This window comes from Aethalodelphis obliquidens, unplaced genomic scaffold (genome assembly GCF_003676395.1).
Source record: "Aethalodelphis obliquidens isolate GAN/ISIS:26980383/991018 unplaced genomic scaffold, ASM367639v1 scaffold3, whole genome shotgun sequence".
Lineage (NCBI taxonomy): Eukaryota > Metazoa > Chordata > Mammalia > Artiodactyla > Delphinidae > Aethalodelphis > Aethalodelphis obliquidens.
In genome coordinates, this window is record NW_020837947.1 from 47215627 (window position 1) to 47236018 (window position 20392).

At 43.0% G+C, this 20392-nt stretch overlaps 1 protein-coding gene across 5 annotated transcripts in view; it reads left to right on the forward strand.

Moving 5' to 3' along the window:
* FYN (FYN proto-oncogene, Src family tyrosine kinase) overlaps positions 1-20392 on the forward strand; it is a 209973-nt gene that overhangs the window by 157127 nt on the left and 32454 nt on the right. For 3 of the 5 annotated variants that reach the window (XM_027088377.1, XM_027088384.1, XM_027088389.1), the window contains 6 exons: positions 2536-2632; positions 9329-9427; positions 12184-12287; positions 13268-13417; positions 16029-16193; positions 19421-19600. In XM_027088377.1, the coding sequence (XP_026944178.1) occupies positions 2536-2632; positions 9329-9427; positions 12184-12287; positions 13268-13417; positions 16029-16193; positions 19421-19600 (795 nt within the window). Of the gene's footprint in view, positions 1-2535; positions 2633-9328; positions 9428-12183; positions 12288-13267; positions 13418-16028; positions 16194-16572; positions 16729-19420; positions 19601-20392 lie in introns of all 5 variants that reach the window. The other 2 variants (XM_027088390.1, XM_027088395.1) reach the window with 2 other exon arrangements.

A 20392-nucleotide genomic window follows, 5' to 3' on the forward strand; every position in this document is an offset into this window, starting at 1 on the left:
GCTTCAGCAGATGTTTTCTTCCCTCTCTACCCAACGGGACAGTATAGTTATATCAAGGGGACCTGACCCAGAGCTGTGGGCAATTAACTACTTCTGTTCTGCCAACACTTCACACTCTGCTCAGTAGAAAAAATATTTTATGTTCACCCTTATGTTATGGGGAATCTAGCTTTTCCTTTAAAGCAGGCCTTGCATGGGTGACTGAAGGCTGGGCACACATACTCATCCTTCCAGCCTTCCTGGGAGGCACCTGGAATGGAGGGCGGAAGGAAAGAGGCCGTCAGGCAGTCTAGGGACGTCTGTCTCTGGAGGGTGCTGGAGGACAAAAGGAGCCAGAAATGCCCCCAGCACACATGCCCTTTGCCTGCTGGGAGAAGACAAGTACTTTGCCAGCCGGACTCTGAATTCTGCTGACACAGGCACTGACCTTGTGCGTTCACTCGTGAATGCTGGGTGTGAATCCTGTGTCTGCAGGTATCATTCATAAAGTCACTAGAGGGGGCTCCTTGCCTTGAACGTGTGGGTCTGTAACACCGTCAGGGACAGTGTGAGTATAAGAGGGCATCCGATCCCTTATGAGACGTGAAAGTTAAAACAATACTCGCAAATGTTGGTGGATTTTTCTGCCTGAATTATTTGGCTTTATCATATATGCATGTCTTTCTCCTCAACGTTGCTTTCAGTGCTCTAAGGCCAGGAACAGTGTCTGTGCATCCCTGTGACCTCCTTTGACTCTTCCCTCCGTCCCTAGAAGATAAAAACACCCAGTGAGCGATGCAGGGAGACAGTGGGCAAGTGGAAGTATTGTCCTCCTCTGCCTTGTCTTCCACACGGTGGAGCTTAGGATTGTTTTTAAATTCTGAACTGAAGGGAATCTGTTAACAGAGTGTTAAATGAGGATAGGCATGGCCTTACAGGCTCCCACTCTGTTTTAAGCCAGTCTCCTTTCTAATTGTTCAAAGAAATCTTCGAAACGTTTTGCATTTTGTCAAATGAGCCCTGCTGCTTGGCATGGTCAGACCTTCTGCGTGCCATCCCTCCTGCAGGAAGTCCCGCTTGGGATGGGGTGGACAGTCAAGCCCCCTCTCTCCCTCCAGTTCTTGAATAGTCCCCAGGCACATCTGTTCCCTTGGAACTACCAACACAGCAAAACAGCAGCTTGGTGAAGCACGGAACCTATGGTGTGCGTTCTTCAAGCCACATTAGGCACTTTGGGGTGTGTGGAAATCAAAATGAGAATCCAGAGAGCAGAGAAATGGGATGTATTTGTTATCAGTTGCTGCATAACAAATTATCACAAAACTTCGCAGCTTTAAAAGGATGCACGTTTACTATCCCACAGTTTCTGTGGGTCAGAAATCTAGCAACAACTCAGCCGGGGCCTCTATTTCAGAGCCTCTCACAGGCTGCAGTCAAGGTGTGTTGGCTGGGCTGTGGTCCTCTCGCCGTCCATCCGAGAAGGGTCTGCTGCTGCCAAGTTCACGGCGTGTTGGCAGGACCCAGCTCCTCGTCGGCTGTTGGCCAGGGGCCACCCTCAGTTCTTTATCGCGTGGGCCTCGCCAGCATGGCAGGTTGCTTCATCAGAGTGATCAAGCCAAAGTGGCAATCTAGACAGTCTGCTCGGAAGACAGGAGTCACCGTCTCTTGAAGTTGAAGCATAATCATTCACGGGACATCCCATCACCTTTGCCATGTTCTGCTGGTTAGAAGCAAGTCACTGGGTTCAGCCACACTCAAAGGGAGGGGGTTGCACAAGGGTCTGAATACCAGGAGGTGAAAATCCCTGAGGCCTGGCTTAGGACTTCCTCCACATAGTAGGCAGAGTTCTAGGCCAAATGCAACGCTGGACGTTCTTCAGTGTTGATGGTAAACTGCTGCAAGGCAGGAATGGCCTCTGTGGCGCGTCAGCCAGGTGAGGAAGAGTGAGGACAAGTCATGCGGGGAGGGGTGAGTCCACGGTGGAAGGAGAGCCAGAGAGGGGGAGTCCTGGTGGCCTTGGCAGGTGCCAAGGGCAAGACATCCTCTGATGGGGTGAACATGTACGGAGAGGGTCTTCTCAGTGCCTGGGCTGCAGAAGGAGTTTCCTGTTACATTCCGTGTCCTGTTATGCCGAGGGAAAGCATAGTCCATTTTACCCAGACCTGATGTGGGCTCCTGCACGGAGGAGGACGTGTGGGGTAAAGAGCGTCTGTAATTGCTGCAGAGCCCTGCAATTCTGAAGTATAATGTTGCTGCTGCCCCTTGGTTGTGGCCGTGATATCAATATCCATCTCTTCCCAAGGACGCATTCCAAGTGTACAGAGAGAAGTCCTTCAACTCTGGGTTTTAGCTGGATCAAATAATGCTTCCCCTACAAAGACCAAGGCATAAATTCAGCCTGTGACTCTAGTTTCACACAATTACAACACTGTATCATGTTATCAGTACTGATTAGATGTAAATTTTGAGAATGAGGTTTTACTGAAGACTTAAATTTCTTGGAATTAATTTCCCCTGGTGTAATAATCTCTCCCATTTTGATTTTGTTTTTGTCAGGAGTGACCCTGTTTGTGGCCCTTTACGATTATGAAGCACGGACGGAAGATGACCTGAGTTTTCACAAAGGAGAAAAATTTCAAATATTGAACAGCTCGTAAGTTTGGAGAGGGAGGGGGAAGCATGCACGCCTTTCAGACTGGGCAGCAGTTCTTGTGTTAGCAGTCTGCACCTTTTCAGATCTCTGAAATGCTAAGAGAACACTTGCTAATCAGTTCATTAATTCTCAGCCACTTAACTTGAGGAAAGAAGAGTGGATGAACCAGTGCGGTATTTTATGGCGCTGTATGTCCAGGGAGCTTTTTGGAAGATATCAGAGAAGCAGAGTCGATGGTTTTGGTTTTGGTTTAAAGGTTGTAAAAGCACCAGCCTCGCCCTCTACGAATCTAGTTTCAGATGATTGGCAGGAGGCTGGCCTGTCCGCATTAGCCTCTCTTTGCCCGGAGATTTTCTTCACATTTCACATGTTGCCCTAGCCTCACGTAAGGCTGGCAACAAGTTCCATTTTCAAAACTGCTAAATATTCCCATTGGTGAAGGCCGTGGAAGCCATTTTCCATAATGAAAATTTGCAAGTGACTGAAATCTTTGTGAGACGGAAGGGGAAGTGGTTTTGCCCACTCGAGAATGCCTACGAGCATGCCTTTTCAATGTGGCCAGTAGAAGCAGCAGTTAAGCAGGCAATGGGGAAATGTCAAGGGTGAGAATCACTCAGTTTTGAAATCCTCCATTTAATACTTCCTTTAGGGAGAGTAAATATGGGTCAGATTTCCCTATAGTTTTTAAATATTATGTCTGTTAGGTTAAGGCAGTGTGCACAGATGGGGGCCCTCCAGAAAAATCCAGGCACCAAAGAAAATGGTGGTGTCCCACGTGTGCAAGTCAGGCCCTCTCCCCCACACTTCAAGTTTCCCTCGTGAGCGCCCCCCAGTGAATGGGAAAGAATGCCACTTGGCTGAGGGCCCACCAGGAAGTTCTCCAGTGCTGCTAGGTCGGGTTACTCTGCCCTCTGCTCTCTGAGCAAACTGGATTTCATGGTGGTGGAAGGGCCCAAAGTCTGGCCCTTCAGCTTTTCCAAGGGCAGGTGAGAGGCAGCCCTGCTCACCCCACCCATCCCAGGAAAGAGGAGTGGTCCTTGGAACAGGGAACTGCCTCAGGCCCTGAAAACTGCCTCCTTGTAAAACCCACCCCTTCCCTAGGGTGCCCCCAGCTCTCAGGACCACCTTTCAAGGGCAAGAATGGAATTCCTCCCGTAATAGGACAGTGACTCTTCCAGACATCAGAAGGCACATGTCCGTAGTTACAGGGTTATTTTTAAATATATTATTGTCATCATGAACAGGAGGGTGGGTGGGATTTTTTTAACTTTTTATTTAAATGCATATCGTCAAGTGCACGGATCAAAAGTGTGCAGGGTGGTGCTCGCACAGTAAGGCCGCTTAACTTAACAGTTAAAGTGGTATGTTTATGTTATACATATTTTACCACCGTTTTTTTAAAGTGTACCATTTGCGGAATTTACACAAACCAAACATGCCTGTGCAACACGTACCCAGATCAAAAAGAACATTACCTGCCCCCCATGAGCCCTCCTCCTGTAGCCAGAGGAATTTTTTTAAGGGTAGTAAAGAGCTGCCGTTTACTGAAGGCTCCTTATGTGCCAGCCATGTGCTAAGCTGCAAAGGTTCTCATTTGCTCTCCACAGCAACTGTCTGAGGTGTGTCTCATAGTCATCTTTTGACATAGGAGGAGCCAGAGGCTCAGGTTAGGGAGCTCCCTGGGTGCACAGGGCTAGCAGGTGGCAAAGCCAAGGGTGGGATGCAGGGATGGCATCCCGAGTGAAGTGTCAGGTTCAGTGCTGGAAAGGCCCACATCAGAGGGGACTGAACTGTTGGAGTTACATGAAGGTTTGAAGGGAAATGGGGGAGGGGGGATTTGGCTTTGATATCTTCTGATTTAGGATTCCTTATTGTTAATTTGATGCTCAGATGAATGCTTCTTGTCAGAGTCTACTAACTTTGAATTCTGAAATACACCCTCCTTCCCCTCCCAATTTTATGCAGTATTTCCTAAATGCCAAGGTTGGTTAGAACTTTTCAATCAACTTGTAACTTCTAAAAGGTAAGAATTAAGGAATAGCAGGAGGTACCATACATGGCTTTTCTTAGGTTTTCTCCACACTGCACATGGATTTACGTGTTGGGTTGCAGGGCACTTGGAAAGCCGGTCCTTGCCCAGACCAAATTTGTGACTTCTTCCTTTGTTAGTCTGGACAGGATCTAGAGTGGCTTCCGATTGGAGTTTTGGAGAAACATTCGAGGAAGACCTGACCTGCCTCAATCTGTGTTTCATGATTTACACGCATGGCCATTAATGTTTACAGAAGGCTTTTGAACCTCTGACCCTCTTCTCTTAGAAGGCAATATTACAAAGGCTTTTTATCCCTTTAATGTTATTCCTTCTTGCCAGTGGAATTTCTCATCCTACGTGCCATTTAAATGCCCTTTTTCAAGGTTATGGCATGGAAATAAGGTTTTCGTAACAAACACAATATCCTGAAGTCAAGGGTAATAACAGGGAAGAGAAAATCATGAAGGAAAAACAAAGCAATCGTACAGAACCAGACGGCATGTGTCTCCTTGCCCCTGCCCGTGCCTCTCCCAGCCCCTGGCTCTCATCCCTTGAAAGAGAGAGAGGGACAGGGCTGTGTTCTCCCTGGGGCAGCTGCCACACCTCCTAGTGTGGGTCCGCCTGCTCCTTTCCCTGTCAAGAGGCAGGAACTGGAGGCCACAGGGCTGGCTTTTGTGTTTCACAGTGCAGCATAAACCACGTGGTAATGTACGTGTGCCCGTGTCCGGAGCCGACAGCACTGCTCCCCACCGTGGGGATGGGAGGTCCTTCATGGACCTGGTGTAGGGGCTCAGTGTAGGGAATTTGGACATTATTAAACTTGACCCATTTTGAATATGTGAATTCATCTGTTTTATTCCCTGTTTTCACATTTCATGACTAGCGATGTACCACCTAGAAACAGCAACTCTAAAATGTAGTAGACATTTTACACAGCATGGAGTAGTGCTCCCTGCCTAGGGTAGTGACTCCTTTAAAGTTCTTTTCATTGTGATAAGAAGAAATCTGGTTTAGAGCCCATCTAAACATTTGACAGAATTGTTATGGATATGCCCTATGAGAGTAAGATGGGCAGTGACAAAATTGAGAAAGAATCCAGCACTTATAATAACGCTCCACAGCTCCATAGATCAAGGCTGACTTCTGTTTGCAAATGTCACTTCCTGGCTCCATCAGGGCTCCAGACTCCCAGCTCCTGGGACCACAAGCCATCTCTGAGCAACTCTGGGGATTGGGAAGAGGCTCTTTTACTAAGTGTTTACATTAGAACCACAGGGGAAGCAGTTACGGAAACTTAAACGCTCTTCTAAACCAGAGGCAGGGCTTAAATCATATATTCGAATCAGAGCAAGATAGCAGTTGAAGAAAAACCTCACCAACTCTGAATTAATGAAATAACTGGACTGTAAGAACTGTTTCAAGGAACGCAGCTTTAATAATACTAATTACTCCTAGTAACTCAAGTAAAGAAAGAAAAAGTAGCACAGTAAAGATCCTGTTTTCCTAAATCAAGGTGAATAAATTGTATAGAGTATATTATTTATTTGTAGGTGAATTGGGCTCCTAGTGTATTAAACAAATGATTTATTCATTTGCTTAAAAGGCTTTTTTGATGTCTTGAGTCTGTACCAGCCTGTCTGGACACAACATGTGAGTTTTACTACATAATACATTGTGTCCTTGTCACCCCATAGCTCCTTTGATGGAGAAAGTGACCCTGGATGGCCTCAAAAAAGAGAAAAGGATTTTATCTTTCTCAGTTTCTCATGAGTAACTGAAAACCCTTGTGAGATTAATGGAGTCACTTAAGAGAAAATCATGAATTCCTGATACAGGACTTTCGAACAGTCTGATAGTTGGATTCTAATCTGTGCTAAACTATTTAGGTGGCAAGACCAAAATGAGATAGTTAATGCTGGATTTGAAATGAAAATAACTTGATTAATACCACGTCACCTGAATAAGACTGGGCTGTCACAACCTGCAACAAAGTGCATTGGCTTCCTGCCCCAGACAACATTTCCATGTACCCCAAAATTGATAGGTGACTTTTTTTTTAAAATTTAAATCAATTAGAACTAACTCAGTGAAGGTTATCTTGCAGTAAAAAAAAAATAAGCCTCTGCTGCAAGTACTTAATATTTTCCTCACTGTTTGGGAGATTTCCCAGGGGTGTGTGTGTGTGTGTGTGTGTGAGAGAGAGAGAGAGAGAGAGAGGGGGGGGGGGGGAGGGAGGGGGGGGGGGAGGGAGGAAGAGAGAAAAGAAAAGAAAAGAAAAAAGAAAAGAAAGGCTGGAGGTGATCGGTATGGTTATTTTTTATGATGAAATATCTCCATCTAGTGGAATTTCAGAGCAGTAAAAATGTCACCACATTAAAATGAAGATAATGGCTCGAAAGCAATTTCCTTAAATGCATGCAGTGTTTAAAGAAAAAAGCAAACTTCCACATATGTTCTTAGATAATATACTTATAACGGCATGTATTTCTTTTGGAGGATGTAGAAATGAACCCAATACAAACTGTTTAAATGTTAGCATTTTTAATTTCATGATTTGAACCTAAAAGGCAGAGGGTCAAGATAGGGGAGCAACACAGGGTAGATTCCACACAGCTGGATGGATCTAGTTCTTAAGTTGGGGGGTGGGTTCACAGGTGTTCATCTGTACATACGGTCTTTGGTACGTATAAATTATTTCATAATAAAAATCTGGACATAAACTAAATTTAAGGTTATTAATAAAAGACTTTCTGGGGAAAATCATCTCCCTCTTTTGATTGATTTGTTTAAATTTAATAGGGTAACAAAAGAAAGACTGAAAAACCAACTGAAACAAAAGTGTTTTAAAGCCTTTGCCAGCACCCTGTCTCCTTGTGAGCTATTCTGTGCTACTCGTGCCACCTGACGCTTTCCCGCAACTGCACCTGTAGCACATGTGGGCTCGTCCGCATTTGTCTATCGCTGTGTTAAATCCTATATGGAGTCATTGCTCATCGTCACCTCGCTCAGAGTCAGTCTTTAGAGGATGGGTCATTGGAGTAAGGCTTGCATTTAATATGGAGGCTGGTTATCCTCTACCTAATTGCATCAGTCTGGGGAGGATCTTGACCAGGGCCAAAAGCCAACATTTGTCTTCCCTGTCTGAGGGCTTTGACACACAGCCCAGCAAAAAAGTGATTTAAAAAAAAAAACACAACAACAAAACAGCTTGGGATTTCTCTTGTTGCCTTCAAGGACCAAAAAAGGAAGGAGAGAAGGTGCTGGGCTTCTGGTGATCAGAAGTCTAGGAGGTCTCCATCTACTCAGGGGCAGTGCACCCTCCCTTCCCCCTTGCGCTCCTGACCGCAGGCCAGTGGAGGGCTCTGCAGCACTGTCGGCGTCAGAGCTACAGCCCCACATACATGCTAACCGTTGCTGATGGGAAGAGGCACGCACTCCTCCCCTGCTCTCTGTCACATGCAGCTATGCAAGTCTGAGCAAATGAACTCTAGCCGTTTAATGTATTCATCTGTTGCAAGCTGAGAGTGGTATTCTCACCCCCCTTTCACATCCTTCTGCCTGCAGCGCTGAGAGCCCCACAGATGAGCCCATGCTGTTGCTGGAACGCTGGGCTACACAAAGTGGTGGGACTGAGACTCTCATCCTCTTAGCGAGTTTTCGTTCTCTGCCTGCACTTGCACGCACACAGCTACACCCACCCTTCCTCTCCTACCCTTCAGACTCAGAGCAGTGCTGTCAATACTTGATGAAATAACCTCAGGGAGAAAGTGTCTGAGCAAGGCGTAACCTGCTGTACGCTTTATTCTTCTACCCATTTTCTTGAGAGCAAACAAGGCAGGTATTCATCTCTTAACGGTCCTCCCAACAGGCTTCCTTTCTCAGGTGATATGCAACTATAATGTCTGTCTGCTGTCCATCTTTCTGTCTGCCTGTCTCTCTCTCTCTCTCTGCCTCCCTCCCTCCCTTTTTTTTCTTTCCTTCTTTCTTTTGAATCATTTAATGTCTGACAAAATAATGCTAAAGCCAGCGGCTTGCATCTCTCCAGAGGTACCAGGATGTTGGTCGCCTCGGGACAGGGGATGAAATAGAGACTGTTAGCCAGATTAGCAGTGCATGCTTTTTTTTTTTTTTCCAGCTTTATGGATATATAATTGGAAATATGACATTGTATAAGTTTAAGGTGTACAATGTGATGGATTGAAACGTATATTGTGAAATGTTTACTACAAGAAGATTAGTTAACACATAGGTCACCTCACATAATTACAGTTTTGTTGTTGTTACAATGTTTTTCTTAAATAGGGGGGGAAGGGGGGGCGGCGGGGGGGCGGAGTTCCCTTCCCTTCCCTTCCCTTCCTCTCTATGTAAGTTGGAGACACTTAACAAGCAAAACGCCCTCTCCCCCACCAGAGCCCCCTCATGGCCAGGGTCCTACATTCTGAATTCATAAATAAGGCAAGAGATGAGAGACAAAGCTGGCTTCCTCTCTGCGCTGACACAGATTGTAACCATTTGACCCTCACAGAAGGCTGTGTCGGAGTTTGGAGAAATCTAGTAGTAGAATGACTAGGAGATAGTCCTGTGCTCTTACAACACAGAGTCTGTGACTGCAAAACATTGAAATGGTCGACATACTCACTTACGTTTCTCTTTTTTCCCTGCAGGGAAGGAGATTGGTGGGAAGCACGCTCCTTGACAACTGGAGAGACTGGTTACATTCCCAGCAATTATGTGGCTCCAGTTGACTCCATCCAGGCAGAAGAGTATGTTTTGTTGTTTTCAGTTAACTACTTGCTTTTAAAGTTAGTTGCCCTGAATCAGTGCCATTAACATTGTGTAAGTGGGAGAAGTAGTTCACTAGAGCGATTAAGGGGTGAGAGGATGTGGCAGTGCTTGTCTCCCAGGCTCTATGCCATGGTTTTTGCCACATCTGGATAATACTTGTACCCTTATTAACTTAATGGTTTTCTTAAAGCCTGCTCACTTTTAAACAAACATTTATTTTGAGAAGAAACTTTATATTAGTACCTTAAATGAAAACCCAATATTACTTGCCATAGATAGAAATAACCATAAGAAAGTGATGAAATTCTAGCTAGAGCATGTATTATTGCCAACCCAAGGATTTAAGCCTGCAGTCTGCTGAAGAAAAGAGGAGAGGGGTGGGAAGAAGGGGGGGATGGAGAGAGAGAGAGAAAGGGGAGGGTGTAAGTAATTGTTAAAGATCAATTTGAGCTTTTTCTCCTCGATGTAATCAGAAATGTTAGAGGGGTGCTGAAAAGACATACTGTCCACACCGCAGGTAGGAGTAACTCACATGCAGTGTATCCTACCACTCGGGAAATCCCGTGGTGATGCATGTCAAATGGTCCTTTCCTTTGATGTGAGGTCTCGGGTGGTTTCTTTCATAGTAGATCGTGACTAACAGCCCAAGGATTTCACTGATGGCAATTTCGGCAGGTGGTCGATAGGCTGAGGGAATTCTAGAGGGGACAGCCATGGTTCCTCCTCCTGACCTGTGGGGATTCACAGGCACTTCCAAAGTGGAGAACTGTCAGAATGGCTCCTGTAGCGGCCCTAACCTCTGAACCGAGGGGAAAAGAGGTGGGACAGGATCTCCCAAACATGAGACCCAGGCCTTCCCCCTGACACCTTGGGGACCTGCCTCTCCTGCTCGGTGGGGCAGGCCTGACTTACCAGAAAGGTAGCTGAGAAAAGTCAGCCACGCAGCCCAAGCTTTGGCTCTGATATTTAATATGCCCTGGTTTGTTTAAGCACTGCAGGAAGGATTAGACTCCACACCCCAGCCAGATCCCCAGTGGGATTCCTCTCTCGTCTTTAATTCCTCTGTTTTTCCTCTAAGAAGATCTGTTTTGTTTCCCACTCTCAAATACTCAGCGGTTCTGAGCTCCTTTTTTCCCTCAGTGAGTGTTTCATCATCGGTGAATAAAGGAATCCGTATGGAATCTTTTTTTTAGGGCAGATTTGCAAACATCTTTGTGTTCTTTCAGAATAAAAGGTACCACCAAAATGCAGCATTACTTTGACTTAACTGGGATCCTACCCACAGTATATTTAAGTTACATTTATAATGGTCAGGTTTTTTAAGTACTTTGTTTTTAAAGAATAAAATAGCATTTTAAAAATAATACCTTTGGTTTTACATATGCAATTAATTACCATTATCTTAAAATACGATTCTTTTAGTACACGCCACTGTTCCAGTGGTTCTCTTTTCATCACTCTTCCTATTTACACTGCATTTTAATTGGGTTATTGATACAAACCCAGAAAGTCATTTCTCACAAATAATTGGTGTAATTCCCTTTATACCACCTAGCACTAGGTTAGGATTGTTGCAATCTTGTGCCTTTAAAAGTCACTGAGGAGCTGGCATGCAGCGTGTCTTTTCTTATCTTCAGGGAAGCTCTTTCATTCACAAAAGAATTTGATAGTGAACATATAATAGCTATGCACAAGTATAATGAATTGAAATTTCGTTTTAGAAACTGGATCCTTTCACAGTCAAATATTCTAAAAATTGTTCCTGTGCACAGATTCCGATGGAATGCCACCAAGTTCTCCCTAGGGCTCTTGGAGCACCTGCTGCTCACTCAGCACCTGGTGCAGAAACGTTACCCAAGTGCCAGGCAGTGCTTAGGGCTGGAGGGTGCAGGGGGAGGTGAAGATGAATAAGGAAGGTCGGCAGGTGTTGTGATGTGATACCTCCTAAAGTGGCACGGGAGTGTCATTACAGGGAGAGTATGAACACGTTTGTGACACTGAGTGTTTTTAAGTGTTTACGCTGGTTGACCGTACGCAGTAACCTGGCCCTGCAGCTGTGCTAGAGCTCACGTGCGGCAGGTCACAGCCCCGCCATGCAGCAGATGCCTTTTATCCATCCAAGTCCTCACCCCTGCTGGACAGGAAGAAAAGAGAAACAGGCATCCAGGGACAGCAGTCATCTCAAATTAGGGGTAGCCTTGACCATTTTCCTTCAGAGTTGCTGTAGGTAGGAAGTTACTGAAAATACCGTGTCTTTGTTCTTTGTCCATTCTGACTGACATTTTTTCAATGCTTGATTAATGATCTTTATAGACACTATGACTGTGTTTTGTTATTTCCCAAGGGTTGTAATTATGCTCAGAAATCCAGGGTCTTGTAGAGGTGCGTGGGAAAGGTCTCCTGCAGTTGCCATTTCAAAACAGGGTCTTGGGTTTCTCTTTTTGTGCATGTGGGTGGCACTTTTAACACAAACCCACCAGTTCCTGTCATCTCTGGAGGGAAGAAAAATAACCTGCAATTCAAATCTGATCGTTTTTCAGGAGTGAAGGAGATGGATTAGGGATGGAATCAGGAATAGATTGAAAGGGAATTAGATGAGGCTAGGGAAAACAACACAGGGTGAGGCTAAGGATGGAGTCGGACGTGAGGAGGATTCACGGGCAGAGGAGCTGATGCTGTTGCATTTTTGCAAATGAACGTCAAAAACATTTCCTTCCCTTGATCTCATTTCAAGGTGGTACTTTGGAAAACTTGGCCGAAAAGATGCTGAGCGACAGCTTTTGTCCTTTGGAAACCCAAGAGGTACCTTTCTTATCCGTGAGAGTGAAACCACCAAAGGTAAGATAACGAGTTGAAGAACTTGGCTTGTCATTCAAATCTGTGGATTAGTCAGAGGGGATGAAAGGCTTATCTCTAACGTACAAGGGTGTTTAAATGGCACATATCCTCCCTGTCTTGTGAGCAGAGTCCTATATTCAGTTTCCCCTCCAGGCTCTAGAACTGCAGACAGTTCCAAAAGGACTACAGAGGCTCAAAACCAAGACCTTCCCCCTGGAAACAGGGGCTGGGACCGCTTCTCTCCTCCACGCATGCAAGATCATAGGATCTTCAGAAGTCCTTTAGAAGTAGGATTTTCTGAAACTCTTAGTTCCTCAGGCACCAATCACACAGGTTGTTTTTTGCATTTCTTTTGTTTTTTCCACAACTGAGGACTTCTTTTCCTCCATCTGCTGGCCTTCTCATTATGTAACAACTCATTAGAACCCAATAGACGAGCTGGGCCAAAGAAAAAGCAGTGGCCTTCTAGCTTCATATACCAGACACTAGTTATCTGCTACTGTGAAAAGTGTTCTGAAGCAAGAATTGGAAGCTCAGTTCTAGAGAAACAGTCCTTAGATTTCTTCAGTACACGCCACCCCTGCCTCTGTGATGCCCTGTGGGTAACGGAGACTAGGGCAGCGATCTCAGCCGTGAACATCTGTGCTTCCCTTCATCTTGCCCGGGGGGAGTTGGGTCTATGCCATGTTCACCAGCACAAGTGTACTGAATAGAGTATCACAGGGAAAAATCCAGAGAGCTTTCATTCTCAAGGGTAGAATCATTTTATTGCTAATATCTTCTGACATTTGCAGGAAAAGGGTGTTTTCTTCCTATGTTACTGAGTGGAAGTGTGTGTGTGTGTGTGTGTGTGTGTGTGTGTGTGTGTCTGTCTGTCTCCTCTTGATAATTATTAATCAGAATACTCAAGTAAATGAGACCCAAAAAACAAATTGGTACTCAAAATGATTGGAGCTGCTAATGCTTTGCACATTTCCCAGGTGCCTATTCACTTTCTATTCGTGACTGGGATGATATGAAAGGAGACCATGTCAAACATTATAAAATTCGCAAACTTGACAACGGTGGATACTATATTACCACCCGGGCCCAGTTTGAAACACTTCAGCAGCTTGTACAACATTACTCAGGTAACCTGAATTCTAACTGACTGCTAACCATTTGGATGCTGGAGGGTAGGGGTGGGCCCAGAGCGGGAAAGGGGAAAGAGGTACAACGAATATATACAAAGGCACTAGGAAAATACTTTTCTTTGCTAGCCGTTCAAGGTGGGGCTTGGCCAAATAGGTTCTATCACTGTTTTTTCCTCCATAGTTATTATTAGTTCCAAATGTTTGTCAAAAGATTATACCATTCAAGTTCCCCAAGTAGAAAGCAACAGGTTAAATTTTAAAAGCTGTTTGTTTTTTTGTCTTCATCTTGAAATCCTTGGAAGTTATCTCTTCCTGTTCCCCTGCAGAATATAATTCAGGAGCTGTGAAAGGAAGAGGGTGTGGTCTCCAGGGGAGCACTTCCACGGGGCCTCCTAGAGGGTGTGCTGTGTTTCTACCATTACTTTACACTCAGCGCTGTAGTGGGAATGGCCGCACATGCATTTCATTGTCATGACTAGATGACTTTCGCAATCTATTTATCATGTTCTACTTCCCCACCAATACTTCCATTTCCTAACTAGACTTAGACATATATGATCCACAGCTCCTAAATCTGTTACAGCTGTTGTATTAAATTAAACTTTTAAACAGTAGATCAGTCTCTGTCCTAACACCAAGACATCACCACTAGTCTGTTGTTCCTAGAAACATACAATTATTAGGTATTTAGGTGTGTGATTTGTACATTTTATTAAAGAAGGTGGTTTTATGTGCAGTTGTTAGGATGATTGCTTTCTTTCCTAGATTAGCAAGTCAGTCCCACTATATCAATATGTACACACCAATAGATAGGGATATGCATGTACAGATAGAGATCTATGGCCCGTTAAACCCAATAGTTTTTTGTGTGATCCATATATACATTTTATATTATTCTTCAGGACAATGACGAGACTCCAAAATAGTACATGGCTTGACTTCAACTATTGCTCTATGCTCATTCATTTAACAATATGTGTGTATAATTTTTTAGCACCAAAAAAAAGCATTTTTTTGAAAATGGCAATAAATGTCTATCTGTTGATCCTGGGCAGTAATGAACAGATGAAAACATTAATAACACTTGAAGTACTTGTTGATTAGGGCAGGGGGTATCTTTTGTCTATGTGGATTCTAATGAAATACTTGGGAGAAATGGAGCAGAATATCTCCCTGCGCTTAAGTGGTATACTCAGAATGCCTGCATGTTGTAAGGATTTTTCAAATGCCTAAATATATTTCATTACAGCCAAACATCAGCTGGATCCCCAGGGTTTGGATCATTTGAAAATATTGTGTTGGAAAGGGCACCTTAATAACATCATAAAGCTGGAAGGAGAGAAGGGATATGAAAAGCAATAGACATTTTTTAATTTCAAAAAAAATCCATCTTGAGACAGATTTGTTTTTATATTGGCTTTTCCTCTTCCCTCTTTCTCTCCCTCACACAATAAAACGCCTTTGAAATATTGACACATAAATAATTTCCTGCCTTAATGTCTCCGAACCTGATTCTATCAAAAAAGAAAGGAATAAAAAGGCACTTGCAGCTGGTTCCTGGAGAAAAGGCCGCAACACTACATTTTATTTCCCTGGATTTGAGGGGTCTCTGGTGGGGTATGGCTGGTGAGGCTCTGTCCGCCTCAAGCCAGGCACTCTGCAGCTTTTGTTACTGCCCTGATTCCTTATCCATTGTCACCTTTCTCACCTGACTGATGTTTAACTGGGCATTTAGACAATTTTCCCTTACCACTGCTAGGTTCTAAAAGGCTTTTTCTTTAAAGAGAGAGAGACAAAAAGGAAAAAAAATCTTCCAAATAACCTATTAGTGATAACGACTTTTTTCCTTCCTCTTTTTCATAGGAAATAGAGTTCTCTCGCATCCTTGAGTTTCTGCAAATTTTAGTTTCCATTCTTTCTCGTTTCAAACCAGACTCCTAAATTATACATCGGAGACTGTTATAAAGATTTTTTTAAGGGAAAATAATCAAAAAAGCAAGAGTTTCTGACTGGTAGAATAGAGTCAGTTCAAACTGCCAAGGAAATCACTAGAGAAATATGACCTCTTTTTTCCCTTGCCAGGTATAATTTTCAGCCTTACTAGTTTATAACAGTCTAATGTTCTGTACAAGAATCCTGTACTGAAGTTACAATTTTAAGTATATTCATAGCAAAGAGAATCCCCAAACCCTAGATATTAGACAGGGGCAAAAGACAGTTGTGCTGACATTCTGTGGTCCAGATGTGCCTTTTGAAATCAGCGGAGGTATTTGCAGAGTTCCGGAAGCCATGCTATTAGCACGTTGGGCTGAAAACATTTTTCTTATTCAGTGAGCACAGAAACCAAAGCGGTCTGTATCTGTATATACATACAGACTCTATTAGACCTGGGGGTATGCAGTCATCCAAATATAAAACGTCCTCTATTCTACCTCCAACAAACATGTTTCAGCCTGTGGTGCCTAATCTTCCAAGACATGTATAGTTCTCTGCTGACGTAGCACTGTTTTGAGCAACGCTGTGTGCTGGCTGGGTTTGTGCACCTGTAAGTGTTGTTTCACGTGTTTGCTTTTCTTTTCCCCTCCTGCTGCTGTCCCTGCCCCACCAGAGAGAGCCGCAGGCCTCTGCTGCCGCCTAGTAGTTCCCTGTCACAAAGGGATGCCAAGGCTTACCGATCTATCTGTCAAAACCAAAGATGTCTGGGAAATCCCTCGAGAATCCCTGCAGTTGATCAAGAGACTGGGAAATGGGCAGTTTGGGGAAGTATGGATGGGTATGCTGAGACTCCATTACTCTATTACTAGCTTTCTTGTTTGGGAAGTCCCAAACATCAAAGATGGAAGGTGAAAATAAAGACTTTTTGGCCAAGAGGAACATGTGAATTACTAATAATTTTGATTTTGATTTCAGAATTCTGGTCAAGATTGGAAAATGGCTCAAATGATACTACTATATGAGCCTCAATTCATAAACCAGTAAATGCTACAAGGAATATTCTAGCCTGCACCAAATGCCTTCATTTCCAACTGCAAATGTTTGTGAAATGAACTCGGTGTCACCCTGAAGGGCACGTCACCTCCCATCTTTCCTAGTGCATGCATGATTATGGATTATAAGGACTGTGTTTTCTTTATTAATTCCCTTTCCTGTAGAGAAAGCTGATGGTTTGTGTTTTAACTTAACTGTGATTGCATCGAGTTGTACCCCACAAACTTCTGGATTGGCTAAAGATGCTTGGGAAGTTGCACGTGATTCCTTGTTTCTGGAGAAGAAGCTGGGTCAGGGGTGTTTCGCTGAAGTGTGGCTTGGTAAGGCAGAGGGCACATTTTGTTTTGGCTGCATCTCAAAGCCAGTTAAAAGAACAGTTTTAAACAAAAACATATACAGCCGTTGGGACCAAGTCGCTTAACCTGGATAGCTAGACGGGCACAGGCCACCCAGATTATACCCTTCTGTCCTACTTCATGTGGTTAATTAAGGCACGCACAGAACGGGAAACCAGTACAATAAGACTCTGGTGTTTCCTTTTCCTCAGATGTGGGAAGGTAAGATTCTATAGCTGGGCTAATACAGGGGAAGACCATGGACTTTTTTTGCTCAATAGCCTGGATTTGAAGCTTTTCTAGCTGATTAACCATGGGCAAGGGGCTTATTTAATCTCCTTGAACCTCAGTTTCCTCATCTGTAAAGTTGGAATAATACCTGCATCTTAGGATTGTCTTGAGAATTTCATGGAGAGTATGTTTAGGGTCCCTTGCATATAGCAGGTGTTCGGTAGACACACATACTTCTCTCGTAATTTGGTTGTCGTGTCATTGATCAGGCCAACTGCACTGGCCCTCCCCACTGCTTTTGTAACACCCTGAAACATCTGTCAGTAAGGTAATGTTGGTGCTTACGGAATCCTGCTTCTTACTTTCTTAGAGTCAATTAAAAGCAATATAGGTAGGTACCTGTTGATGTGTGTGGTATAGGTATCTAGATGTGATCTGCATTAAAAGATTTAATACAGTTAAAGCACTTAGAACAGAACCTGACAACTAGTAAATACTACCTATAGAGAGAGGGGGAGAGAGAGAGAGATACACACTCAGATATACACGTGTATGTGAGTATGTGTATGCTATTATAATAAGTATTATAATTGTTTTCAGAGTCCACATTATTGTGTCCGTCTCTGTCTGGAACTTAACTCTCATATTGTAAAATATATTTATATAGCCTTCCTCTCCCTCATCCCCACCCAACTTATAATTGTATTTGTGGGTCCTAAGGATTTCAATGCAGTCACTCATAAAATCAGGAAGATTTAAACCCTATACAAAAATTTACTTTCATACTTTGTAATTACCAATTTTAAATCATTACACATGTTATTAGGATTTTGTTTCCTACTGAACATAAAACACCGTGTTGGGGCAGTTCAGGTTCCAGATGGAAGGCTGTATAAGTAACCAGGTTGTTATTAGAGAGGACGATCTCACTCTATTTAAATTTGGGGGGTGCTAAAACACTCACATAGACCACTTACAAAGTGTCAAATTTCCCATTTATGTTTAGTGGTCAGTCCTCTAGAAGATTCGAATGAACTCTTCTTTGAACCACTTATTCTTTGATAATTTATATTTTTGTAGGTTGCATGCTGTGATTTTATGAATCATGTTTTTAACAGGGTAACAAGAGTTGCTCCACTTTATAGAATTTTTTAGTTCTAAAATCAGTTATATTAAATATAAAGTTAATTCAAACAAGCCCTCTTTTCCAAGTAGAAAACAATATAATCTTAGTAGACTTTTCTGTTTCCCTTATAGTTTTAATTCAAAGTCATAGGACTAATAATGGATACACATAGAATTTAGACTTTTTTTTTTTAAATTTTGGTGCTGAAAGAGACTGGAGAGAGAATCCAGTTCCATTTCTGTACTTTACAGATGAGGTAAATGATGGTGATCAAAAACCAGGCCTGCCTCTGAACCTCCTAGATTTTTTTTTAAACATGTGAAGTTCAGGTATCTCTATTCCCTCTTAGCTGCTGTTTAATTTTTCCAGTCTATCTGCTAGAAGGCATTGTTCTTGTGGCTGACCATCAGTAGGCTTGAGGAATTTTCCTTTACTGGTTGAAGTGTTGGCAAGTGGACCGAGAGCTTCTTGCCAATGCTTATCAGCACACTTAGCTCAACTTTTCAAGGACTCAGTCAAGCAGCTCATCCATTGCTGACAACCTGAAGTCTAGAGGTAGTCTCCACACATCCTCAGTGTGTTGCCATGTATTTTTAAATGGCACACCCCAGAAAACAGAACTTAATCTCATTTCTTCCATGCTCACTGTACTGCCTAAGGGGTGGCTCTTGGATGGCCAGTCCTGTTCTAACCCGTAGACTCTCATCCTTATAAAGAAGTGTCCAGAAAGTACTAGGGATCTAATGTACAACATGATAAATGTAATTAACGCTGCTGTATGTTATATATGAAAATTGTTTAGAGAATAACTCCTGAGTTCTCAAGAAATAAATTGTTTCTATTTCTTTAATTTTGTATCTATTTGAGATGACGGATTTCACTAAACTTAATTGTGATAATCACTCCTTGGTGTACGTAAATCAAATCATTACGCTTTACACCTTAGACCTGTACAGTGCTGTATGTCAGTTACATCTCAGTAAAACTGGAAGGAAAAAAAAAAGATGTAGCCATCCAGAGCTTTTGATACAAATTTGTAATCGCATGGCTGAGCCAGAAGAGGAAAGTGATACATATCAAAATCACAAAAACATTTTAAAGAATTATAAACCATGATATAGCCATAGCTAAACACATTTTTCCTGTTGAAAATACTTGACTGAGTCCTTACATTTGATTGTCTTTGTTCAACAAAAAAAAATATGCTAAGTTTTTTTTAAGTTAAAATCCAACTTTATGCAAATAGCTACTCACTAAACAACTTCTTTTTCCATCAAAAGAGGATCTTTGGTTTGACTTGATATTGTGGGGTGTCTGCAGGTACCTGGAATGGAAACACAAAAGTAGCCATAAAGACTCTTAAACCCGGCACAATGTCCCCTGAATCGTTTCTTGAAGAGGCACAGATCATGAAGAAGTTGAAGCATGACAAACTGGTTCAGCTCTATGCGGTGGTGTCTGAGGAGCCCATCTACATTGTCACCGAGTATATGAATAAAGGTCAGGCCAGGCCTCTCGGGCTCCCCCTCACGGGAACCTGCAGCCTTGTTTTGGGGAGGGAAATGGAGCTGCCTGCTTGCTTTTCTCCTCCCTTCTCCATGAATCAAGCATTCTTATCAAGACGCACAAATTGTGTGCTCACTAATGAAAACATTTTAAGAACAGTCTATGACCTTGAATTTGCCCCCCAGATTCTTGAGAAGCGCAGTACCTTTTGCATGCTGCCTGTGTCAGGAGTTCCAGCTTCTCTCCATAATTAAAGAAATTCATTTTTAGTATCAGGGGTGATACAGAGAGCTGTAATAGTTTGCTGTTATTTGGAATGCCAGAGCTTGTGTTAAAAATTAAACTTTTTGCAGGGCTGAACAATTAATATCAGACACTGATCTCTGGGTTAAATTTAGTCTCCCTTTTTTCAACATCTTTTTTTTTCAGCTCTCTTCTTAAACATCAGACGTAGAAAGACATGCTTTTAAAGAGCACATTTTAGTCTCATTCTTTTTCTCTCTTTCTAATCAAAGCAATATTGTTGGGGATAAGGCCAAAGATTGCTTTGTTTTGGAAAAATAGATGAACTAAACAAGAAACAGCCTTAAAAGGCAATTCGTTGTACATCAGAGGACACCAGTGTAATTTTTCCTTTCCACGTACTTTCTTTTAAAATATATTTGGAATTATTCTCTGACAGATTGTTTGTCCTTTGTACCCAGGGTTATTTGGTAAATAACTTTTCAATTAAAGCATGAAAAAAGTCACCAATGATCACATGAGCCTCCAGCCTCTGCCTGTGAC